We start from the raw sequence: 27,070 nt of genomic DNA on the forward strand, positions 1-27,070 counted from the left end.
CCTTCTGAGCCCAAAAAACAGCGGGAACCTTTCTCACTTTCAGTACTACGTACCCTTAACAAATCCATACAGAAATATATCAAAATTTCTGTAAGGATACTTGCCAGGTTTGTAGATAAACTTCTAGAATACGTCTTGAAGGGATTGTCCACTACTCAGATAACTTCTTTTCAATTAACATATTCCCCAGTGTAAAATAAAAATACCAGCTACTTTCCTCTCACGTCAGAGCTGTTCCAGCGATTTCGCAGCTGGGTCTCCACAAGTGGTCTTCAAAAGATTGCAGTCATGTCAAACAAAGCCAAATAATATTCACCCTCCCCCAGTTACTGCTCTCTGCCACTTCTCCATTTCATCCAGTTTTGGCTGCAGTGGTGCCGACGACATCGGCAGAGTTGGGCTCAGCAATTGGCTACAGGTGTAATGTTTGCTACAGTTGTGTGACATTATTGTAGCCAAAACACAGAGACCGGGACAGCGGCAGAGAGACTGCTCTAGGCCCACGGCCGTCAAATACTGAGCTATCTGGCTTTATTATTTTACGTGACTGCAATTGTTTGGAGATTACTTTGTTGCAAGTGGAAAACCTGTTTAATGTGTCCCCATAAGGAAGATTCTAAAGGTCTTTTCCTTTTATATACACAGTATTTACAATATTACAAAGCAAACCCTCATTTATTTATAAAACAAACATACAATATCAGAGGTAATATAAAAACTACAAAATATAATAGTGCATTGATGCGTCTATGCCATGATAGTAAGAAAAATAAATAATATCAGAGCTGCCTTTTAAATGTGTAGCATTAATATTAGCTTTTGTAAAAGTTTGGAGCTGCCTTTTAAATGTGTAGCATTAATATTAGCTTTTGTAAAAGTTTGGTGCTGAAGTGCAAAATACATTTTCTCCTAGTGTTCTATTGCAATAAGGCCTTTTTCACACGTCAGTGAAAAACAGACGTTTTTCACTGACGTTTTAAAAACGCCTATGTCCCTCTGTGTGCCGTGATTCATGGCACACGTGGATTGTCCATGTGCAATCCGTGACCGTACTCCGTGATTGCACATGGAGATAACTCACCTGCCCCATTCCTGCTGTCCATGGTGCTGAAGAGTCCTGTGATGCAGCATCCGGCCGCCGCTGTCTCTCACCTACGCAGCTACTTCCGGGTCTGCTTTGGCTGCATAAATAATATGCATGCCAAAATGAGCCGGCCAGGAAGCTGTGAAGAGCAGAGGCAGAACACAGCGTCGCTGGAGACGGGTGAGTTCAAAATTCTTTTTATTTTCAAGGTTTGTTTTTTTCTGGTAAGTGTTTCACGAACCACAGCATAGTGTGGTCCATGGGACATCAATCATGGCACAAAAAAATGGACATGTCTTCGTGCGGCAATCACGGACACGCGTATAAGCCGCACAGAGACAAGGTCACTAAAAAAATCACTGATGTGTGAGCAGACCCATTGATTTTAATGGGTCTGCGTACGTCAGTGATTCTGGTACGTATAAAAACTAGCACATACTTACCAGAATCACTGACGTATGAAACAGGCCTAAGAAAGAAACAAAACATTACCACTGTCATAAAAAGCTGAACAGTCTACCTGCATCCAGCTGAAAAAGAGCATTAAGAGAGAGTCCCTCAATCAATGGTCTTATGCCTCGGCCATTTTCTGTTTTTGGGGGTTTTTTTTCCTTCAATGTCTCCAAGAGCCATAACTTTTGTTTTATATTGTCGTCAAGATGGCAATATGAGCATTTATACTGGAGAACAAGAAAAACAATCAAAGTGCAGTGATATACTAAAATAAAAAAAATGCTGAAAAATGTTTTCAGAAATTTGAAAAATTTATAAAAATGTGGTTTGTGTCAACATTTTTATAGACACATGATTTATTTACTTTTCTGTTGCTGCCGCTCTATGTGTGCTTTATTTTTGTTTTGTACCATTTTGAATGCATATAAAGTTTTATTCGCATTTTTGGCAGAGAAGCAACAACAGAAATACAGCAATTCTGGCGTTTTACTGTTAGGACTAAGGTATTTAAAATTTTGATAGTTCAGACCTTTATGTACATAACAATATTAAATATGTTTTATTTTTTTATTTTATATTTTTTTAACTGAGGAAAAGGAGGTAGGAATGTTTGGGTGTTTTTTTTTTTTACTTTTTTTTTGTTTTCACAGGGGACTTCAACCTTGGTTTATATATATATATATATATATATTTTTTTTTTTTTACTTTTTTTTTGTTTTTACAGTTTAATTTTTAAACCTTGGTTAAAATATACTTCAATACTTCGGTGTTGTAGGAAAATAGTGAAATTGAAGATGCCAATGGCTTGGACCTTCCAGTTGTCCTTGGCTGCTATTGCAACCCTTCAGCATCTTATAATCATCTTGCGTAGGCCTAATGGGAGCCAGTGCACATACGCACCTGAAGCCAAGACATTTAAAAGACACTGCTAGTGATTAATAGCAGTATTTTAAAATAGTTAAAAAGCAGTGATCAGAGCTCTGCTCCAGTAGCTTCCGTTACAGATGCCAGCTGGATAACACATCCAGCATCTTTTGAGCTCCAGAGCACGCTTCAAACATCGGGACCCCATATGCACCCTACATGTTCAGCAGATGTCAGGAAGAGGTTAAAAAGAAAACCACCATCAAAATTAAATATAGGTAGCATATGATGCCTTGCTGATAATCTTGGAATATTATAAAAAATGCCTCTACCAAATTAGTACTATGTAGATAAGATAGAAGTATGATGGTCAAATACAAAGCATGATGAATGGGGACAGACAAAACAAACTATAGCAATATAAAACGGTGTTCTTATGCAAAATCTAATATATGGTGCTACGAATATCATCAATACTATGCATACTTTTGTAATTTTGTTAGGGCACAGTTTCCAAGAAGAATACCACCCAATTCTGGGATAGGTATGTGATCTCCATTTCATTGGGGCAGAGGTTGGGATCAATGAGAAGTCTTTAGTGTCGTTCAATAATAATTACAAGAGACACTGTACAGAATGTGGAGTAGGAGATCATGAACGCAGAAAATGTTAGTCAAGTTGTTGCAATAGGTTTCCAATTTTTGATGGCACCCTCGCAATTTGCTTTTTCTTACTGTGACAATTTGGGTGTCACATCACATACCAAAACTCATCTGAGTTAGTAAAATTAAATGGGAATTAAATCTGTTACAATTTTTTTTAATTCTGAATATCATGTGATATTATACATAAGTGTACATTTTATATGATGCTTGAGTGTATAAATACTTAAATAAATTAGGTTACAAATCTCACAAGTTTTATTGTGGTAAATGACTGATAAATCGTAGGCTTATTTTCAGGCTGGATGTAGAAACAGTTTTTTTGTGAGGGTATGCTTCAGCTGCAGAGAGGCTCCGGATTTCTTTGCGTAGATGATGCGACTGAGCTCTGTGTGAATGTCTAGCAAATCCTTTCTGTAAGAAAACACAAGATTTATTATTAATATTACTGATTAGGACACAACAGCTGTAATTTGTGACACTATCTGCTAATTGGTCAAAAGTTTTTCCAGTTTTATGTAAATAGTCGAAAAGCGTTGTATTGTAACAAGAACCTGATCACTGGATCAGGTTCTCATGCCCTATTACTAAAACACCATTAGGCTATGTCCCCACGCTGCGGAAAAATTGTGGAATTTGCTGCGATTTTTTTCGCGGAAATTCCGCGGATTTTTCAAAAATCCGCAGTACAGCGAGTCCCCAGCCATTTCTATGGCATTTGGGGAGTGCTGTGCCCATGCTGCATTTTTTTCTGCAGAGGAAATATTGCGGATTTCCCTGCGGAAAAATCTGCAGCATGTGAATTATTCTTGCAGATTTCTCCGCAGAGTCCCATACTTACCTGCCTTGATAGAAGACACCGGAGTCACTTCCTCCGGTGCAGAGGAGCACGGTGAAGCCAGGAGCACTTTGCATGAGGTGGTGGGCGGGGCCTGCATGAGCTCCGGTCATGTGACAGCCGTAGCTAGCTCAGACCCGCCCACCTTCTCCTGCAAAGTGAAGACACGGCCGGAAAATGAAGTGCTGCGTGATGGAAGTAAGTATGAACTCCCCAATCACTCCAGCACTTGTTCTGCATTGAGGATGCAGTGCCGAAGCCATGGTAATGTATCCTCAATGCAGAATGACCGCAGCATATCCGCAGGACATTCCGCAATACATCCGCAGCATGAAAACAGACAAAGTTGTGCTGCGGTTTTCTGGGAGCCCTGCGGAATGTCCTGCGGATATATCCGCAGAACACTTTCCACGTGGGCACATGGCCTTACTCTAAATGGCAGGAATACAATGAAAAGGAAGCCTTAGGCCATGTGCGCATTAGAAAATGGATTTTTTCTTAAAAAAATTCCGCACCCTCTGAAAGATTACCGCACTTGCGGTAAAAAAACGCAGCAACCTGCACCCGAAAACCGCATGCGGTTTTACCGAGATTTGCCGCAGTATTGCCACGAATTTTGAGCAGGTTGTTCCCCTTTTACCATTATCTATGGCAAAAACCGCAGGTACCTGTAGAAAAGAAGTGACATGCACATTCTTTTTGCTGCAGAAAACATGAAGCAAAACCTGTAGATGAAAAAAACCGCAGTGTGTGTGCACAGCATTTTTTTTTACCATAGATTTTGCTGTGGAAGGACTGCAGCAAGGTTCTCAACATTTTCTGCAGCAATTCATGTAGCAAAACCGCAGTAAAAAATGCAGTATGCGCACAGAGCCTTATACACATCAGTTTGCATGTACACTCTTACTTTAGGTCTTCCTTAGAATCCCATGGAAGTGTTTAAAGAGGACATCCTAGGCTGTGTGCCAACACAGCATTCTTTTCTTGCAGATTTGAATCAATACTGCAAGGAAAAACCAATCTCAGCAAAGTCTATGAGAATCCTGGATTGTTGTGCTCATGTTGCCGCTTTTTTCCTTGCAGAATTAATCTGCAGCATGCTAATTCTTCTGCGTTTTTTCCTACGTATGATCACTGATCCATGGTAGTGCTCGATCACTGAAGCAGATTAGATCTGTCAGTGCTGCACTGGCAGCTCTGACACTACGCCTCACAATCCATGCATCCAGCAAGGTCTGTGAGGCGATCTGTAACTCAGTAACCCGGGGTTGTCATGGTGATGAAGCAGGGTTGCCATGGCAGCGGTAAGGTACCTGTGATCGCATTACAGGGACCCGATCGCCAGAGAGAAGTAAGCGACTCTTCTCCCTGCCTCCTGCATGCTACAATCACGATCAATCACACCATTTAGAGGGTGAAACTGCTGGGAGCAGTGCGGGCACCGCTCCTGACAGTGAGAGCTGGGTCCTGGCTGTAACATCAGCTGGAGACTCGGCGGCAATCGTGGAGGTACAGCATAGGAACCCCCGCGATCTGCACACAAATGTGCTACATAGGCACATACCGTTACAGTTTTAGATATATTTGTCTTTTTGTTTAGTGCTGATTTTATTCTCTTTGCAAGGGTGTGTGGCTTGCAGGGTAATAATGCACAGCAGCTCAAAGCCACGCCCCCAAGAGAACCTGTAAGCCAAGCCCTTCAATAAAGACAAAAATTTGCCCTAAATAAAAAGGTCCTTATCTCTGGAACTATACGGTCAAAAAAAAAGCATATAAAATACAAATATTCTGGGGAGCATCGGAAACAAAATAAGAGTAAAACCTGGCCTCTCTTGACCTGGGAACAGGTCCTCTTTAAAGAATATTAAATGTGGAAAATCCTTCTCCCCCATTATTTTTTTTCATTAGGATATAAAGATTTTTTAACTTTTAAATTCTATTAAATCAGCCATTACTCAATATTTTCTCAAATCTATTTGTGGCTGGTAGGTTCAATTCAGTTAACCGGGATGGCTGCAGTTCAGGTGCAGGGAGATTCAGTGAAGAAGTCACAGTGTGAATCCGTGCTACAGTATCTATATTCTAAGGATGCTAGAAATATACCATCACTTTATTACCTTGATTTCTTTTCGTCTAACAAATCCCTGAGTGACCTCAGGTATAAAGAAGGCGAGCCAGAAGATTTCTGCAGTTCCAACTCATTCACTCTACAATGGCTCCAGAAGATGTCTGCTTCGTTAGGTATTTGTGAATAGTTCTGAATCTGTGGACGACTTGCAGCGCAATCTTTGGGACCATCCACTTCTACACCATTTTCCTCCTCAGTATCGCTGACCAAATAGTTTTGAATAAAGAAGAGTTTTGGCTTTCCTCTGAGGTTTGGACATGATTGTCCGGTGAAAGTACTCCTAATTCTGTCTAAAGAGAGACCGGGCAAGTCTCCATCTAAACAGAAAAGAGAGTCTGCATTTCCCCGACTGATAATAACGCAGGCAAAAATGTCATGGTGTCTGAGCTGTTCCATATGTGCAACATCTTGAAGAATGTCTTTTACTTCGTCAACTCTTTTATACAATTGACACATAACTTCAAAATGTAAAGAATTAAAAAGGGCTGTAAGCATGTCTGTAAAGGCAAAGAAAAAAAAGTGATCAGCATTAAAACTGACTTAACGTAGAACATAATTATCTCCACCTGCCCAAACCATATGAATGAATGAGCTAAAGATACCAGAAGCTTGTTAAAAATGTACCTGACACTGTGATAGAGAACTGAAATAATTAGTTCCCTGTCACAAAAACCAGCCGACATAGAGCTACTTCTTCATTCGGGTAATGCTTGGGAACCTTGTGAAGTCAGTAATGATTTCACAGAGATTTCCTTTGAAGACGGGACACAGAAGCACCGAAGTGTAGTTCTGCATTTTCTTTCCATGGCTGTTTATAGACATAACTGATAAATGTGATTATTAGGTCACCACAATCATTATCAATGTTAGATCACAATGATCAGTGATCTGTGTATAGGGACACAGTGGTAAGCACTGTCCTCACAGTAAAAACAAAGACGCAAAAAAATATATTAAACAAATATATATACAGTGATACCTCGGTTTTCGTTGCTAATCCGTTCGTAAACAATCGGTGAAATCCGAAACCGATGAAAACCGAGGCAATTATTTCCATAGGAATCAATGTATATCCAATTAATTTGTTTTAGACACTCCAAAATCCATACCAAAAACACATTTCATAGAGAATAAAGATAGTGTTTAATACTAAAAACAATAAGAAATAAATATAAAATGAATATAAAATACTAATGCAAAGAATAAATACATTTTATCTTACACGTGTTACATACATTTTGAAACTGATGCGTGGGTCAGTTTTAAACCGACGTCAACGAAAATCGAGGTACCATTGTGTGAGTGTGTGTATATATATATATATATATATATATATATATATATATATATATATATACAAACACACACATATAATATATGTTGTAGGGGTATTGATCTTTAGTAGACACTAGTGCAAAAACAGAATTCTGATTCTTGTGTTCAAAATAGTGAGTGGTTTATTAACAGTCCATAAATCGTCGTAGCTCACCACAACAAAACAGCCTTTCTTCAGCAGAAAAGGTATAACATAAAAATAAACAGAAGATAAACAGTTCATACTTCAGATTTTGGTCCAAGACTCTAGCAGAAACTAGCTCCCTGGAGGCTTTTCTACCTCCAACACACAATTAACAGAGCTATTTTCACCTCAAGTTCCAGACACCTTCTCAGGCAGCTCAGCAGAATTTATGAGCTGCAAAGCCTGGATTGGAAAAAAGGGAATGACCAGTCTAAAGGCCGCTTTACACGCTGCGATATTGGTACCGATATCGCTAGCGTGGGTACCCGCCCCCATCTGTTGTGCGACACGGGCAAATTGCTGCCCGTGCCGCACAACATCACCCAGACCCGTCACACGGACTTACCTGCCCGGCGACGTCGCTGTGACCGGCGAACCGCCTCCTTTCTAAGGGGGCAGTTCGTTCAGCGTCACAGCTGCGTCACTGAACCGCCGCCCAATAGAAGTGGAGGGGCGGAGATGAGCGGGACGTAACATCCCGCCCACCTCCTTCCTTTCGCATAGCGGCCGGGAGGCAGGTAAGGAGAGGTTCCTCGTTCCTGCGGTGTCACACGGAGCGATGTGTGCTGCCGCAGGAACGAGGAACAAACTCGTTACTGCTGCAGTAACGATTTTTGAGAATGGACCCCCATGTCACCGATGAGCGATTTTGCACGTTTTTGCAACGATGCAAAATCGCTTATAGGTGTCACACGCAACGGCATCGCTAATGCGGCCGGATGTGCGTCACCAATTCCGTGACCCCAATGAGTTCGCATTAGCGATGTCGTAGCGTGTAAAGCCCCCTTAAGGCTATGTGTCCACGTTGCTTTTTACCTGCTTTTTACCTGCTTTTTTGCTGCTTTTTCAACTGCAGCGTTTAATGCCAAAATGGATGTGTTCTGCTTTTCAAGCAAAGTCTATGGGAATTTGGGTTTCTTGTCCACACTATGCTGTTCAAAATGCTGCCTTTTTGTGGCAGAAATTTGGGCAAAAACTCTGCTTTTCAAAGAAGCAACATGTCAATTGTTTTTGCCATTTGCGTTTTGAACTGCAAAGCACATCCATTTTGGCATTAAACGCTGCAGTTGAAAAAGCAGCAAAAAAGCAGGTAAAAAGCACCGTGGACACATAGCCTAATCCAGCTCTTCCAGTTGTTCCTAAAACTTGGACCCAAAACCCGGGCCCATTAAATAAACCTCTCGCCACTATTAGTACGGAAGCGTTCTCTCCAGTTTTCACATCACCGTGGCTAAGCACCTTGGGGACTCATATACTCTATCCAGGATTTGTCCCACTGCCCTCTTACATACACCCCTCTGCCCAAAGCTGTGGGGCCTGGGCACCTTCTGCTAGCATCCGCATTCCTGTGTTGTTGCTCATCCTCAAAACTAAAACCTGAAAGTACCAATAACACCATGTCATGCATTGTTCCACTTTTTTTCCCTACATCCATCTAAGTGGGGCATGGTCAGACACAAGCTTAAACTTTCGGCCCAGCAGCTAATATTTTAAGGCTTTCAGTGCCCACTTGATGGCTAGACTCTCTTTTTCTACAATCGAGTAGTTTTGCTCACAGGAGGATAATTTCCTACTCGAAAAGATGATGGAGTGCTCCTCCCCTTTATCTCCTGTGACATGACATCACCTAACCTGACGTCTGTCACATCTGTCTGGGTTATGAACTCTTTTGTGGAGTCGGGCACTACCAACACTGGCTGTCTACAGTGTTCCAGGTTTAGTTCCTGAAATACCCCCTCAGCTGGTGAGTACTTAGCCATGGCTGACTTTGTATTCTTCAAGAGGTCCATATGATGGGTGGCTTGCAGGGCAAAATTGAGGACAAACCTCCGGTAGTAACATACTATGCCTAGTTTTTTGAGAGGAGTTGTGACCAGCTCTGTATTGCCTCTATTTTATTTATCTGAGGTTTGATTACAATCTTACCTATAACATAGCCCAAATATTTGACTTCTTCCATCCCCAGGTACATTTCTTTGAGTTGATAATAAACCTGCCCTCCTTAAAGCATCAAGTATTCCTTGGACTTTGTTCAGGTGACTTTCCCAATCCTGGCTGAATGACGATATCATCCAAGTAGCATATTTCTTGTGAAAGGCCAGGACCCGATCTATGGCTCTCTGGAAGATGGCTAAAGCCCCTTACAACCTGAAAGGTATCATGACATACTGGTAACATTCGTCTGTTGAAAACGCCATCTTCTCCATGGCTTCTATGCACAGAAGGATTTGTCAATAACCCTTTATGAGGTCAAGGGTGGTTATGTACCTTGATGGTCCTAGTGCTTCGATGGGCTTATCCACCTGGGGCATTGGACAAATACTTAGAGATTCCATTTAGCTTTCTGTAGTCATTACAGAATCAGAATCGCCATTCCCCATCCAGCTTTTGAACCAACACTATGGGATTGGACAGTCACTGTTTGACTCTTTAATGACTCCCAGGTTCAACCTCTGTTCCAACCTTCAAAATCACCTCTCGCCAGGCTTCTGGGATCCAATATGGCTTCAAGTTGACGGGAGAATGAGGCTCTGTGAGTACCTCATGCTTTTTGACCTGCATAAGAACTGGAAATGCCAAGAACAGATCTTTGTTCTGATGCAACAACTCTCAACATTGTTGCTTCTGGGAACAAGACAAGGTTTCTGCCACCTTGACATCTTCCACAATGGCTTCAGACATCGCCATCAGACAGGGAGCTTTCACAAGGCAATTTCTTCCAGTCTTCCACCCTCTCAATCACAGTCAGAAATTCCTCTATATCATCACCTGAAGTTCTATTCTGCAAAGCTCCTCTGACAGTCTTCCTCACCTGGCTATCGTCGCCTCAGTGTGGGGGAGGTGCATCTTCCTTGACCTGTACAGCTTTCACTAAGAGGTCCATCTGTTGTTGCTGTTGTCGGTGCTGCTGCTATATCTGTTGCACCAGGAGCTTGTTGGTCTGTCGCTGGACCTGCTGTTGCTATTGTTGCTGCTGCTGGATATTACCCTGGACCAGCTGCTTAAGTAGCTCCTCCATTACTTCAGCTGTGTTTGCACTGATATATCTGCTTAAACCCAGAACATAGTCTTTTCAGCAATTACATGTGCTGCTTGGGGGGTTCACTACCCACACTAAAATCACCAATTGTAGGCGTATTTCTCTCTGGTAGACGCTAGTGCACACACATGGATTGGATTCTTGTGTTCAAAATAGCGATTGGTTTATTAACAGTCCACAATCCGTTGTAGCTCACCAAAACAACACAGCCTTTCTTCGGCACAAAAGGTATAACATAAAAATAAACAGAAGATAAACAGTTTGTACCTCAGATTATAGTCCAAGACTATGTGCCCACGCTGCGGAAAATTTGCGGTATTTGCCAAGATCTTTTCGCGGATATGCCGCGGATTTCTCAAAAATCCGCAATACAGCGAGTCCCCAGCCATTTCTATGGCATTTGGGGAGTGCTGTGCCCATGCTGCGTTTTTTTCCGCAGCGGAAATAATGCAGATTTCCCTGCGGAAACATTTGCAGCATGTCAATTATTACTGCAGATTTTTCTGCACGATCCAATACTTACCTGCCTTGATTGAAGACATTGGAGTCACTTCCTCCGATGCAGAGGAGTGCGGTCTAGCCAGGAGCGGGCAACAGGAGGTGGGCGGGGCTTGCACAAGCTCCGGTCATGTGACAGCCAGAGCTAGTTCAGGCCCACCCACCTTCTCCTGCAAAGTGCAGACACAGCCAGAAAGTGAAGTGCTGCGTGATGGAGGTAAGTATGAACTCACCGATCACTCCAGCACTTGTTCTGCATTGAGGATGCAGTGCCGAAGCCATGTTACTGTATCCTCAATGCAGAATGACCGCAGCATATCCGCATGCATGAAAACAGACAAAGTTGTGCTGCAGTTTTCTGGGTGCTCCTGCGGAATGTCCTGCGGATATGTCCGCAAGACACTTTCCCCGTGGGCACATAGCCTTAAGGCCGCTTTACACGCTGGGATATCACTATCAATATCGCTAGCGTGCGTACCCGCCCCCGTCGGTTGTGCGTCACGGGTAAATCGCTGCCCGTGGCGCACAGCTGCACAACATCGCTCGAACCCGTCACACATACTTACCTCCCTAGCGATGTCACTGTTGCCGGCGAACCGCCTCCTTTCTGAGGGGGCGGTTCATTTGGCATCACAGCGACGTCACTAAACGGGCGCCCAATCGAAGCGGAGGGGCGGAGATGAGCGGGACGAACATCCCGCCCACCTTCTTCCTTCCTCATTGCGGGCGGCCGCAGGTAAGGTGAGGTTCCTCGTTCCTGCGGTGTCACACGTAGCGATGTGTGCTGTCGCAGGAACGACGAACAAACTGCGTCCTGCCACAGCAACGATATTTGGGAATGTAGGAGCGTGTCAGCGATTAGCGATTTTGCAATCTTTTTCAATCGCTCGTAGGTGTCACACGCAACGACATCGCTAACGGCGCCGGATGTGCGTCACGAATTCCGTGACCCCAACAACATCGCTTTATCGATGTCGCTGCATGTAAAGCGGCCTTTAGTCTCTAGCAGAAACTGGCTCACTGGAGGCTTTTCCACATCCCACACATAGACTCAATTAACATAGGTGTGTTCACCTCAAGTGCAAGACACCTTCTGAGGCAGCTCAGCTGCCTTTTAACCCTAGAACGCGCAACCATAGAAATCTACCATAGAAAACAAGTAACCTAGCAGGCCTGCGAGGCCCCAGGTATGTGTTCAAGGGTTAAATAAGCTGTAAAGCTTGGATTAGTCATAAGGGAACAACCAGTCCCACCCAGTTTAAACCTGGACCCAAAATCCAGGCCCATTAAATAAATCTTTAGGCTGTGACCGCACTTTGCGTTTCCACCTGCGTTTCAGATGCTTTTTAGGTGCGTTTTGAGATGCACCTTTTCCATGCAAAAAGGCATGCGTTTTGATTTCACAGCAAAGTCTATGGAAAAAGGGGATTTCTAGACCACACTTTGCGTTTCTAAACGCTGCATTTAATTTGCATATTTTGTGGCAAAAAACATGCGTTCAAAGAAGCAGCATGTCAATTGTTTTTGCCATTTTGGGTGCGTTTTGCTAACATTGGAGTCAATGAGAAAAGGCAAAAACCAAGATTCCTACAAATTCCTGCGTTTTACCTGCTTTTTCATTGCAGAAAACATGTGTTTTGACCTGACAAAAGGCATGCTTTTTGCACATTAAATTAATGAATTCATATGTCCCTTTACACACACACATAATCGAACAATTAAATAAAGATAATATTAAATTTAGTGCTTTTTATCTAAGAAATACGATTACTGCTATCATTCCATTACATATTTCCATTTTCATTTTGATTTCTGAACTTATGATTTAATCCTTTTTTTTCTCTTTTTTCAATATATTTGAATGTTTAACCTTTATTTAGCAGTGTCTAGATTTCCAAAATGCATCTGTCATAACGCAGGTGGAAAAGCATGTAAAAAGCGCAGAAAACGCATCAAAAACGCGGTAAATACGCATGCGTTTTCAGCGCTAAATTTCTGAAAAAGGCAACTTTTGTCAAATCTATTAAGCACAAAACGTGCGTTTTGAACTGCAAGTAGGAGAACGCAAAGTGCGGTCGTACCCTAAGGCTATGTCCCCACTTTGCGTTTTACCTGCGTTTCAGCTGCGTTTTGAACTGCAGCGTTTTCATGCCAAAAGGCATGCGTTTTGATTTACAAGCAAAGCCTATGGGAAATGGGGATTTCTTGTGCGCACTTTGCAGTTCAAAACGCTGCGTTTAATTTGCATAATTTGGGGCAAAAACTCAGCGTTCAAAGAAGCAACATGTCAATTGTTTTTGCAATTTGGGCTGCGTTTTCTTAACATTGAAGTCAATGAGAAGTTGCAAAACGCAAGCAACATCAAAATTCCAGCGTTTTACATGCTTTTTAGCTGCTGAAGACATGCATTTATGACATCAAAATAATGGAATGATATGTTCCTTTACACACACACATAGTCCGACAATTAAATTAATGAAAAATATTAATTTATTGTTATTTTAGCCATAAATAGTATAAAACCGTTATAATTATATTAAATGTAACTATTTTCGTTATGATTTAAATAATTATATTTTTTTCTTTTTTTTCCCTTTTTTCATAGTGTTTGTATGTCAAAACTTTATTTAGTAGTGTCTTTGTAATCAAAATGCATCTGACTTTAAGCAATGGAACCGCAGGTAAAAAGCGCTAAAACGCGGTAAAACCGCATGCGTATTTACCGCGATTTTGTGGTCAAAAGCAACTTTGACAAAAACCATTTCTGCCAGAGGATGCGTTTAGAACTGCAACTACCTCGACGCAAAGTGCGGACATAGCCTTAGGGGTGCTTTGCAACATCGTTACTGCGATATCGTCGGGGTCAAATCAAAAGTGACGCACATCCGGCGCCGGTAACGACGTCGCAGCGTGTAAAGCCTAGATGCGCCGATAAACGATCGCAAAAGCATCGTAAATCGGTGATCTGTGTAGCGTCGGTCATTTTCATAATGTCGCACCAATAGGAGATACGATGTTGTTCCTCGTTCCTGCGGCAGCACACATTGCTGTGTGTCACACTGCAGGAGCGAGGAACATCTCCTTACCTGCCTCCACCGGCTATGCGGAACGAAGGAGGTGGGCGGGATGTTTACGTCCCGCTCATCTCCGCCCCTCCACTTCTAGTGGCCACCTGCCGTGTGACGTCGCTGTGACGCCGCACGACCCGCCTCCTTAGGAAGGAGGCGGGTCGCTGGCTAGAGCAACGTCGCAGGGCAGGTAAGTGCGTGTGAAGCTGCCGTAGCGATAATGTTCGCTACGGCAGCTATCACAAGATATTGCATGTGCGACGGGGGCGGGTGCTATCGCACTCGGCATCGCTATCATCGGCTAGCGATGTCGCAGCGTGCAAAGTACCCCTTAGCGTTAATAGTGCTGGGGTGTTCTCTCTGAGTTTCATATAACTGCACCATGAGGATACATATACTCCATCCATTCAGGGCTTGTCCCACTGTTGACTACCCTCTAACTATATAATATAGAAAAATGGGCATACACACATACACATACAAACACACATATATCACATACATATGTGTATGCATATACCGGTATATAGGAGTAAATAATCATTGTTTGTTTATTATCGGGTATATACAAACTGGAAAAAATAAAAATGTGCACCGCTCTTTACAAGCCCAAAAGCATAAATTTTAGACATTCTCCTTCGCACAAAAGCATTCTCCATAAGTTTCACGTGCTCAAGCAATAATTCATGTCATAAAGAACATACATAACACAAAAGATAAAATAGTCCACAAGCGCCAGTTTTAGTCTATTTCAACCCAGCTTATTTATGTTTGTCCCTATGTTAAGCGGGCTTTACACGCTGCAATGTATCTTACAATGTGTCGGCGGGGTCACGTCGTAAGTGACGCACATCCGGCATCGTCAGGTACATTGTAGTGTGTGACAGGTATGTGCGATTGCGATTGAGCGGTAAAACGTTCATCGCATACACATCGTACCTTTCTCTAGAATTGCACGTCAGATTGTTCATTGTACCCAGGGTAGCACACATCGCAGTGTGTGACATCCCGGGAACGATGAACAGATCTTACCTGCGTCCTGCGGCTCCCAGCCCACAATGCGGAAGGAAGGAGGTGGGCGGGATGTTTACGTCCCGCTCAGCTCCACCCCTCCACTTCTATTGGCCGGCTGCCGCGTGACGTCGATGTGATTCCGAACGTCCCTCCCACTCCAGGAAGTGGATGTTCGCCGCTCACAGCGAGGTCGTATGGAAGGTAAGTACGTGTGATGGGGGTTAATCGTTTGTGCGGCACGTTCAACAAATTGAACGTGCCACACATACGATGGGGGCGTGTGCGATCGCATACGACATTGTATGCAAAATTGCAACGCGTAAAGCAGGCTTAAAAATGTAATCACCCATGTAGAGAAGATGCCGCTAAAGCTCCAGCAGACGCATGCTTCAATAATTATAAATTGCAACTGTAGAGTTTCATCAGCTATCATACTAAAAAATAAGTCTGGAACAAAGTATATAAATCATCTGAAAAATTTGAAGAATGATTTTCAACACACGAAACGGTTCCCTTGAATTCGGCCATCTTGCTCAGTTCTGCTTAGTTTCTACACAAAAAGACTGTGCACATCACTAATAGAAATAAATCAGCCATTCTGTGGATTTATTATTCCACGCCATGTCTATAATTTTACAGAAATGTGAAACTTTTTGTAATACTAATACTTAAACTTCTAAAAATAATGAGATAATAAAGAAGACACTTACCAGCATCATTGCCAACACAGTCAATGATAACACAGAATCCTCTGTGGTCTCTTCTTACTGGATATCTTTCTTCATGATCTGCAATCTATAAATAATAGGTATATGGAATTACAACTTTTGTATGATTTATTGTGTCATTTAATTTGTTTGCATTTTATATTTGTCAAAAATGTTCACTCATCCCACTGACATTTAGGTTTTCAATTTTACAAATGCATGATAATTATTACTAAGCTGTAATGATCTATGTTACAACTGATCTTGATTGACCCGAAATAAATACTGTATGGTGGAGCTTTAAAGGGAACAAACAATAAGGATGCACTTATTGTTAAAGGGTTGCCGCAACTAAATAGAAAGATGGCCGTTTCTCTATACATAAAAAAGAAATATAATTGTCAGCTTGTGTTCCAGGTTATAAAACAAAATATTCTATCCTGACATAATATCTAATCCAACTTTCCATTCAGTTAGCTCTTTTATATATGTCCAAGGCTGAAGAGATAAATTTAATCATACATTCATATTTTAAACTTGATAAAACCTTGTCTTATTATTTACCATTGTCAATTTGCTGTAAATAAAAAGAAATATATCACTAAGATTTTGCTAACGCATCTAAGAGCAGCATGATGTAGGGGTAGAGTCCCTAATTCCTATGACATGTCACTAATTTGCCTCAGTTTTGATAAAATCACTGTTTTATCTGCTGCAGATCTACAATTTCTAAAATTGTTGAGATCTGTATAACCCTGCCCTCACCAGTGATTGGCAGATTTCTGCCTATGCACAGTGTGCACCGAAAGAAGCCAATCAGTTGTGTGGGTAGGGTTGTACAGAGTTTATTAGTACAGGGGCCTATCCTGCAGCAGGTTTACTAGTCTTCTAGTGATAATCTCCTGCTCATAAAACAGTGATTTTATCAAAACTAATGCAAGCAACCCACTAAGTGACAGATTACTGGAATCAGGCTGCTCTCATATTATGTGGCAAAAACCTGGTGACAGATTATCTTTAGGGCCAAATATAGACAAGTGCACTAATGATAATGATTTACAATTACTGAGATAGGAGATGGCAGTTTTTACTGATGAGATTCGATGTAGATAGAAGAAAGAGTGGCAGAGCTCTGTCTCTAGCCCCTCCCTCTGTCTCTAGCTCCTCCCCCTCCCATCATCATAGAATCTCATCAATAGCAACTGTCATCTCCTATCTCAGTAATGGAAAAGTCTTCACTGAATACAGAATCACTTCAGAATTGAGAATTTGATCAATTCTGGCAGAGAAAGAAGCATATTTATCTGATAAGATACATTACAAAGTTGCTTATTCTGATGTGTAAACAGAATAATAAATGTGCCCTTTTCTTTTACATACTGTTCCCGGCTCTGACACTGGAGAATCCTCTCAGCGCACAGTGCACGCAATGCGAGGATTTACAAGTCTGCAGTCACATAGAGAAAATCAGGTTTACCCTTCCTGTATATATGGTGTAAGCTGCAACAGCTATTATGTACATATCGCTAGATTGCGATTGTGACTATTTAGGTGACATGAAGTAAAAAGACATTACCAATGTAAAAGCAAGCATATATTTTATCCAAAATAAATGTACCTGTGCCCCTCTTGAACTGTGGTCCGAGTCTTTCAAAGTAAAATGTGTTGGGACTTTGCAAAACAACGTTTGGGGATATTATTTAAAGTGTTTTTCCCACAAACAAAATGAATTTCAAAGTTGATTTTAATCAATAGCTCTTACAATAATAATGATTTCCACAATTGGATATGTTTAAAAAAATGTTCCCTGTGCTGAGATAATCTTATAAATGTGTCCCTGGTACGTACTGTGTAATGGCCGTATATGATTCTTTTTGTGAGGTAAAGTATTTCTCTACCTGTTTTTAAAAAAATATTTTGCCTCATAGCAAGAATAATTTGTGATCCTGTTCTGTAATGTCTATATACTTTATTTTTTCCGCCCTGGCCCAGGCACTGTGGTATGATCTGACAATGTTCCTGTATGGTCAGACACGGCCATTACACAGCACATAGCAGGGACTCTTTTATAAGATTTTCTCAGCACAGGAACATTTCTTTTAAACACATCCAATTGTGGAAATGTTATTATTCTAAGATCTATTGATTAAAATAAACTTTAAAATCAATGTTTTTCGTGGGAAATCCCCTTTAATACTCATTTATTCTAATGGCTCATCCTCTGTTACATATTTAAACTAGACCACAGTTCTGAAATCCTACTTCTGTTTCCCTTGTTTAATTAAAACATTACCCCTCCCTTTCATGCTGGAGCACCATTAAAGGCAGCAATTAATATAAAACAATTTTTTTAGATTTTTGGTTTTCTAAACCTTGATTGAGTCTTATGTTTAAGGCCCTGTGCGCACTTACCGTTTTTTCCCGCGGATTTCCTGCGGTTTTGCTGCATGTTTTGCTGCAGAAAATGTTCATAACATCTCTGCAGTGATTCACCAGCAAAACCTATGGAAAAAAAAAAATGCTGTTCGCACTATGCGGAATTTGACAGCTGCATGTTTTGCTGCGGGATTCCCGCAGCAAAAACAATTGCATGTCAATTCTTTTCCGCACGTCGCTGCGGGATTTCACTCCATTCACTGCCATGTAATCGTGAAATCCCGCAGGGAATAACGCAGGCAGCAAATTCTGTGCGGTTCGTTTTCCTGCGTTATTCCCTGCGGTATTTCGCGGTTTACCTGCAGTAATGTACATCGCTGCCTGCGGTTTGCAGGGTAGTGATGTCATTACAGGAAGAGGAAGCGGAGCAGAGAGTAAACACACACATCACAGACACAGACACAGAATACACACACATCACACTCACACACACATCACAGACACACACAGACATATAGAACACACATAGAAAGCAAACGGAAATATAGAAAACAAAACACGTGTGCTCCGCCGTATTTTTACCTTCCAGCCAAGGTAAACACACAGCGGTGGCCTGGTATTCTCAAGCTGGGGAGGGCGAGGGCCAGGGTTAATGTCCCCTGCCTCCCTCCCCCCACAGCCGAGAATATCAGCCGCAGCTTCCCCGGGACTGTTGCATGCATTATGCGACAGTCCCGGAGTGTCCCCGGCTCTTCTTGTTGCCGTGATACGGTGGCAATCAAGGTAATGTAAGGAATTAATGGCGGCGGATCGCCGCCACTAAGTCCAGGCTTGATCATGGCAGCGTCTATGAGACAGCTGACATGATCAACCCGTAAGTAAAGTGAATGTTTATTCATTTATTTACACACCTAAAAATCCTTTATTTTAAATAAAACACAAAAAAGCCCCTGGTTCACCCGTTTATTAACCCCCCCAAAACACACAGCTCCGGCGTAATCCACGTCCTGCGATGCTTGCATCCAGCCGCGACTGACACAATGCTGAATGCAGCCTCGCAACGAGACAGCAGAGAGGTAATTACAGGGCATTTCCCACGGCCGGTAATGTGAACACACTGCCGACCGTGAGAAATGCAGCGTGTGCTCACAGGGACTCTATTTATCTATCTATTCTTCTATCTATTCTTCTATCTGTCTATTTCTCTATCTATCTATCTCAGAATGAAATGACTTTTTTTTTTCTTCAATGTGCTTTATTGTATTGAATGCAATAAAGCACATGAACCAACCCGCACGCGGCAAAACCGCGGCAATACTGCGAACAATACCGCGGTAAAACCGCAGCAAATCGCATGCGGTTTTCAGGTGCGGTTTGCCAGGGTTTTTTACCGCGGGTGTGGTAATCTGTCAATGCCTGCGGAATTTTCTTGAGAAAATTCTATTTTCCAGTGCGCACAAAGCCTTAGTGCATCCTGTAGTGTGGAAAATACGGTAATTGCTCTCTATTCTAGTTCCTCCCAAATAATCAGAGAAATGAAACTTGGACTTGATACAACTTGGAATTCCCCTTTGCACACAGCGTGCTTTTGTTATATGTATCTCGGCATCCACCCACACATCCCGTTTGTTCAGCCTTGGAACTTTTACTATTTTATACCTTCCAAACTGTTAACAACAGATGGAACTTTTTAAAAAGTTGGGACATTGAATCAGAAAACGATAACTTGGAAGAAGATTTCTGTTCACGGTTTTCTGCCTCTATGTAGGACTGTTAGCAGTGTGTGTCAACATCTCTAAAGACTCAGTTCATTTTTAAATTGGGAGATTAGCTGCAGACTTTTTTAATCATTGGAGATTGTTCACACACAATCTACACTCATCAACATGGAAACTGCAACATCAAGAAGAAGGTCGTGGAATTACAAAATCACAGGATCTATAGACATGTTTATGATATGCAAATGATGAAAGGAGTATGAAGGCCAGAAAGGAGTATGAAGGCCATGCACAGAGGAATATTCTTCCATGCCAAATGTATTTTGGCAAGCAAATCATTGCTCTCTTTGCAATTGCTGACTAATGACTTAACTTATGTGTGCGATGGGAGATCAGTCCAGAGATGCTGCAGGTCAGGGTAGCCCATTTAGGCCACGCAGGCTGCTCATTATAGCACAAGCAACATGTGGCTTGGCTTTGTCATGTTACAAAATAGCTCTTGGGACACTTTGGATTGATGACTGCACCATTGGTTATACCACCAAAGTAATGTAGCGTGGAGCTGTTAGTGTACGCTGGAATGGACTAGAGGTGTCTCGTTACCATACTTTATGCCACCCCACACCATATTTGTGGAAGTAGGGCTAAGGTGTCGTCCCCTTGTATCCCCTTGTAAATCACTCTACATTGACCTCACGCCACCACTCTCAAAAGCTATGATGGTCCAGAGCAAGAAGGCAATGGAGGCTGGAATGGAGGTCTATTTTCTTCAGCAACAAGTCCTATTTTTGTCTTGGAAGCAATGATAGCCAGTGAAAGGTCTGGGGACCATGAGGGCAATACCACGAAGAGGCCTTCACGAGAGAATGACACACTAGTCCTACTCACGGAAGTATGATACGAGTGGTAGAATGTAGCCAGATCCCTCTCGTCTTCACTTCAGGTAAAATAATAGCTCGATGTTTCAGTACATTGATTATGTTGTGGAACCAATGCATGGCCATTTCTTCACAATGTCCTAGGAACCATTTTTCAACTTGCCTGCATGGCCTAAATGTGCTAGCATGTTTTGCAACATCTCCGGACTTGTCTCCCATTGAGCATATCTTAACCTCAATAGTTAGCAAATGCAAAGTGAGCTGCCAGTAGGGGATCTTGATGATTTACTGCCCATTTAGCATTGCAGAACTTTCCTCAGACAATCATTAATAACCTCACTGATAGCAGCCAAGGGGTGTACATATCAGTATTGCTATGTGTGCTGCTCATACTCGTTACTGAATATATTGAAATGTTTTGAAAAATGTGGCCCTATATTTTCATCATTTACATGTCTATTCATCCTGTGATTTCCAGAATTTCAAGACTTTGGTGTTCTATATTACTTACACATACTAAAGAGTAATTCAAGTTTTTTTATAGATACTTCTCAAATATTTAAATGTTAAAGCATATGCTAAATATAGATTACAAGTGACTAACCCTATTGATGATATAGTAACAATAGGACAATTATCACACTGATGACTGTGACTGTTCTCCACCCTTCCTTTACAGTAACAGTCCTCCCCAATTTCACATTGTATAAAAATGTACGCTGGCTGAAGTATTACCTGTATCAGGGTTTCTTGTACAGGCGTTGCTTCTACATTGAGTAGGAAAAGGAAAGACAATCAGTATTTTAAATATACAATATAAATATGTATAAATATATTTATACAAATATAAATAGTTAATATTTAGGCTGCCTGTACATGTAGCGCATCATGCAACGCAGCCAGGAATTACAACATTACTGCGAGTTGGTAAAGATTTATAATGTGGATTTTGAGAGTATAACTTGGACTGCTGAAGTGCATAGTTTTGATCTATTTCAGTTGCCAAGCCACATATCCATACTTGTATTCTTCTAAAATAACAAACACGAGTCGCTGAGGTCAGTGATTGGTTGCAGCGGTGATGTGAGCTGTAGTTGTGACAGCACTGCTGCAGCCAGCAAACCAACAGCAGATCAGCAATACAGAGACCTTGTGAGTACTATTTGTGTTTGCTGTTTTAGGCTAGGGCCCCACTTTGCGTTCATCTACTTGCAGTTCTAAACGCACGTTTTGGGCTTAATTGATTTGACCAAAGTTGCCTTTTTCAGAAATTTAGCGCTGAAAACGCATGCGTATTTACCGCATTTTAGATGCGTTTTCAGCGCTTTTTACCTGCTTTTCCAAAAACCTGCATTTTGATAGATGCGTCTTGAACATCAATACACTGCTAAATAAAGTTTAAATAGTCAAACTCAATGAAAAAATTGGAAAAAAAGAAACAAATCTATATTTTTGTGAAAAATAATGAAAAAATATTAATTTAATGAAATTATAGCGGTAATATGATATTTAATGGAAAAATAGCAATAATTTATTAAAATTCTTAATCTTAATTGTCGGACTATGTGTGTGTGTGTGTAACAGGACATATGAAATCATTATTTTGATGTCCAAAAAGCATGCGTTTTTGAAGTCCAAAACGCATGTTTTCTGCACTGGAAAAGCAGGTAAAACACAGGAATTTGAAGGAATCTTGGTTTTTGCCATTTCTGATAGACTTCAATGTTAGCAAAACGCACCCAAAATGGCAAAAACAATTGACATGTTGCTTCTTTGAACGCATGTTTTTTGCCACAAAATATGCAAAATAAACGAAGCGTTTTAAAACGCAAAGTGGGGTCAGAATTTGCACAATTTCCATAGGATAACATGGAAAAAGAAAACGCGAGCCATTTGGCCATAAAACGCTGCTGCTCAAAACGCTGCAGAAACGCAGGTTAAAAACGCAAAGTGGGGCCCTAGCCTTAGACTGATCCATGCAATTGGCACATACTTTTTATTTTTTCGAATACCCATTTAATAGTGGTGGCCCCACTTTAAGACCCCAATCATATTAAATTAAACACAAACAAATCCAAAAGGCGCATTCTAAATAGTGAGCTGTGAGTTGACAATCTTATTCAAAAACAGCTACAATAGAACCACTCCATAACAATTGTAAGCCAGAGAAGCGGAGTTTTAAGTTAAAAAAATACAAACTTTATTTAAACATCCACATTAAAAAATGTTTAAAATAGGACTGAAAAGGACATTGAAAGACAATACATAAATACAGAAAATGAACAATGCATAAGTATAAGTGATGGGTATAGGCACTCTAACTACAAACTAAGCAAGGTGTAGTGGCAGAAGTTATTAGACCTGAATCCTCTACAATATATAATAACTAGGGATGATCGAATACGTCAAATATTTGGCTTTGCAAATATTTGCCGATCAGGTCGCCGCTATTCAACTATTTGCGAATATTCGATGCGCAATGTAAGTCTATGGGAAACCCGAATAACAACCATTCGGAACTATTCGGGCTTTCCATAGACTTACATTTCGCACCGAATATTCGCATAGCGGCGACCTATTCGTTGGATATTTGGTAAGCCAAATATTTGAGGTATTCGATCATCCCTAGTAATAACCCTACAATGGGGAGCGTAAGCCATCAGGTATAAATAAACCTGGGGATTCATATCAAATCAATTGCAGTACATACCAGGAAAGTGCTCAGTGCTATAAAGTGCCAAAATAATTTCTCCTGAAGGAAAACCCCCGACGCGCGTTTCACATATGGAAACACTGCTTAATCATGGGGAAGTGTCTAAATGTATCTGCCAGGTACTTATTTTGCCGTGGTAGCAGTCATCTGACCTGGCCAATGCAAGCTGTAGGTGCAGAGCGTGCGCAACAGCATCATCCATCACACTGCCCCCGCTGGCATCAGAGCGCACGCGTGCGCATTGGAGCTCATCAGTTGCCGTGGCTACCAATGCGCATCGCAAACCCACTAGGTGCTGAGGAGTAAGCAGGGAGGCCCATGACACAGAGCATGTTACCACGACAATATAAGGTCCTGGCAGATACATTCAAACACTTCACCATGCAAAGAGAAAAGTCCAACTCACCTGTTCCCTTGAGTACGGTGAATAGTAGGGTCCAGCAATACAGAAAAAAATCCAGAAAAAACTCGAGAGAAACTCCAGCTCTTCAAAAAGGGATAAGATTATATTGTATAAAAAACATCAAAACGGCAAAAAAATGGGTAGTAGTAAAAAACACTTCCCCTTGGTATCTACTGCAATTTATTTGATCTGAATCCCCAGCTTTATTTATACCTGATGGCTTACACTCCCCATTGTAGGGTTATTACATATTGTAGAGGACTCAGGTCTAATGACCTCTGCCACTACACCTGGCTCAGTTTGTAGTTAGTGTGTCTATACCCATTACTTATACTTATGCATTGTTCTTTTTCTGTATTTTTGTATTGTCTTTCAATGTCCTTTTCAGTCCTATTTTGGACCTTTTTTAATGTGGATGTTTAAATAAAGTTTTGCATTTTTTTATATTAAATTTAGTTTAGTAAAAAAAAATATATAAAAAAATGGTTTCTTGCTTACCAAGAGCTTGTGACATATGGTGTCTTTAGCAGCTGAATACACGCCTAGCCAATAGTTATTTTAGATGACTGCCCCCTTTCCCCTTACAAATACAGATTCGTATCAGGCAAGGATGTAAGTGATTTCAATGATAAGAGTGGAATAAGTTATTGTCGACCAGCTAAATTCTCTTGAGAACAAAGGGAATCAAGAAAATGCAACATGGCCATTGCACCTCCCCACACACATAAGATTGTTTGTCAATTCTGAAGAAATCAGTGGGCTTCACAGATTCGTTCAAATGTGAATTTGCACCTTAATGCCTTAAAGGGGATTTCCAGACATGTAATAAAATATCCCCCATCATGGAATTCAAACAGCAGTCAGTCATAGCCACATGTCAGGGCAGGCTGCAGTCTAAAGAAACACAGAACCGTGTCTCAACTAACACAGGAGCTGTATCATAAGCCCAAATACCTTCGGGAGTCCAAAAAGAAGGGCTGTAACATCAGAAGATATAAAGTTATACTTTATATACATAGTTATATAGTTATCTAGGTTGAAAAAACACCTAGGTCCATCAAGTTTAACCCTTCTTCACCAATTATAAATTTTTTTATCACAAAATTATCTATAACCCACAACATTATGTGTACTGAGGAAATCATCCAGCCCTTTTTTAAAAGCTGTTAAAGTGTCTGCCATTACTACTGTGACACCCTGGCAAAACCAGATAGTCACAAATAGGCCCCCACACAACACCAACCCTCACTTAGGTAACACACAGTCGATCTGAAACCCTAGTCACCCCCCCTTAGGGAAAGATTGGCACACCAGTGGGCTGTCTAGACCTAGGGGTCTAGACAGCCTGGGGCGGGTAAAACAGTGGCGCTTAAGTTGGAATTCAAGTGGAGAGGAGTGTGGGCTGGAGCTAGTGTAGCTCCAGCAGAGGAAGTTCAAGTTGAACAGTACCAGGGTTGGAGCCCTGGTGCCTTGGCTAGGTGGCAGACGGTGGTCTCCGACAGCAGGAGACGGGAAGACTGCTCGGCAGATCCAAGGTGGACCGGGACAGGGTTGTAGCCCGCCGGTACCAACACGGAGAACTGACCTGGAAACCGTAGCACAGAGGGGGTACTCGGACCCTGAAGCCAGGACCGAAACCAGTGGCCTAGCTAATTAACCGATTGAGGGCAGGATTATATGTCCTGTCCCACCTAAAGTCCCTCAAAGAAGACAACAGCCCACCGATAGGGGTAAGGCCACCGCCAGGGCCCATAGATCCCACGGGTCAGCGTCTGCAGGCACGGCTCCTTAGGCCACATCCAGCCGGGAGCAGACTCCTGAGTTCCAGACCAGGCAGTCCACCATACACAAAGTAAGTGCAGAGGAAAGGACAGCGACCTCCAGCCTGGGTGGGGGACCTGAATGCAAACGGCAGCGGCGGCCGGCCACCAGCACTTTGATTACTAAAAGACTCGTGTGGTTCATGTGAGTAACCAACATTCCCCCCTGCACGTCCGGCCGCGCCGGCTCTTGCCATCGCTATACCCTGCGCAAAGACACTGGATCCCGAGGCGACCATCCCTACCCACGGAGGGGTTAACATCAAGCTGCCACTACATCTCCCCAGGGTGCCCCATTACAGCAGCGGTGGTGTTCCACCTCACCACACACTGTGGGTGGCGTCACGAACTTAATACGGCCTAGCCCGTACATCTACGCCCCCCCTATTATTCGGCGTGTCTGCGAGACCCCCGGGTCCGGAGACCCTCGAGCCACCCACAGAAGGCCCGGATCCGAGCAGCGGCGGCTGCTGGCACGGGGGCAGCACACTACCTCTTGTGGTAGGGCATTCCACAGTCTGACTGCTCTAACTGTAAAGAACCTTTTCCATTTTAGGTGTTAAAAACACCTTTCTTCCATGCGCAAACAGTCAAAAAAATAATTTCTTCTCCAGTCACACCCTTTCCCTCGGCTCACAAAAGTATGTGTGCCTATGAGACAGCTCCTCTGTCAGTTCAGACACAGGTTCCAGGAGGCCTAACACGTGACTCTGATGGAGTGCCTTGCTAGCTCTGGTTGCAACTGTTAAGGGCAGATTCTGTTAGAGGCAGATGTATAATAGAGCTGTCACTTGCCTGGTAAGCCTGATGGCTACTCCACACGTGCGCACCCTTGCAGTGACATATTATTATGCCAGGGTGTATGAAAGGGTTAAAAAAAGATCAAATCATATTACACAGCTGTTGCTCAAAGTATTTTTACTAAAGATTTGATTTCATTTTGACAGTGAAGAGTTAATTCCTTTGTTCCTGGTCAATATGGCCAAGTAAATTCAATGATGATAGTTACACAATAGGAATTCCAAGGTGGATGAATAAATTTTAATACAATATACCAGGGAATAAAATCACGAAAGTCTCACCTTTCATGGTGCTGATTGTTAATTGTGGATTCTAATGTGGAAAAAAAAGAATGAGAATGAAGCAATGAAACAGATATAATGAAATAAATAAAAAAGTATCAAAGAGGATGTGCTGCATTAATTAGGAACCAAGCGTCTCATGCAACATCAGATGCAACTCTGATTTCCTATTACAACAACGTTTTAAAGGAAATCTTCACATCTT

The 27,070-nt window shown here is 41.9% G+C and overlaps 1 protein-coding gene across 2 annotated transcripts in view; it reads right to left on the bottom strand.

Moving 5' to 3' along the window:
• Window positions 1–2,146: 2,146 nt before the first annotated feature.
• The window catches only part of CFLAR (CASP8 and FADD like apoptosis regulator), a 53,254-nt gene continuing 28,330 nt past the window's right edge, over window positions 2,147–27,070 (bottom strand). For both annotated transcript variants that reach the window (XM_075317625.1, XM_075317626.1), the window contains exons 6-10: window positions 26,866–26,896; window positions 21,583–21,614; window positions 15,879–15,963; window positions 6,019–6,526; window positions 2,147–3,477 (exon numbers count right to left, since the gene is read on the bottom strand). In XM_075317625.1, coding sequence (XP_075173740.1) covers window positions 3,360–3,477; window positions 6,019–6,526; window positions 15,879–15,963; window positions 21,583–21,614; window positions 26,866–26,896 — 774 coding nt within the window. In that variant the 3' untranslated portion in view covers window positions 2,147–3,359. The remainder of the gene's footprint in view (window positions 3,478–6,018; window positions 6,527–15,878; window positions 15,964–21,582; window positions 21,615–26,865; window positions 26,897–27,070) is intronic.

This window comes from Anomaloglossus baeobatrachus, chromosome 7, assembly GCF_048569485.1.
Source record: "Anomaloglossus baeobatrachus isolate aAnoBae1 chromosome 7, aAnoBae1.hap1, whole genome shotgun sequence".
In the NCBI taxonomy this organism is placed as follows: Eukaryota; Metazoa; Chordata; class Amphibia; order Anura; family Aromobatidae; genus Anomaloglossus; species Anomaloglossus baeobatrachus.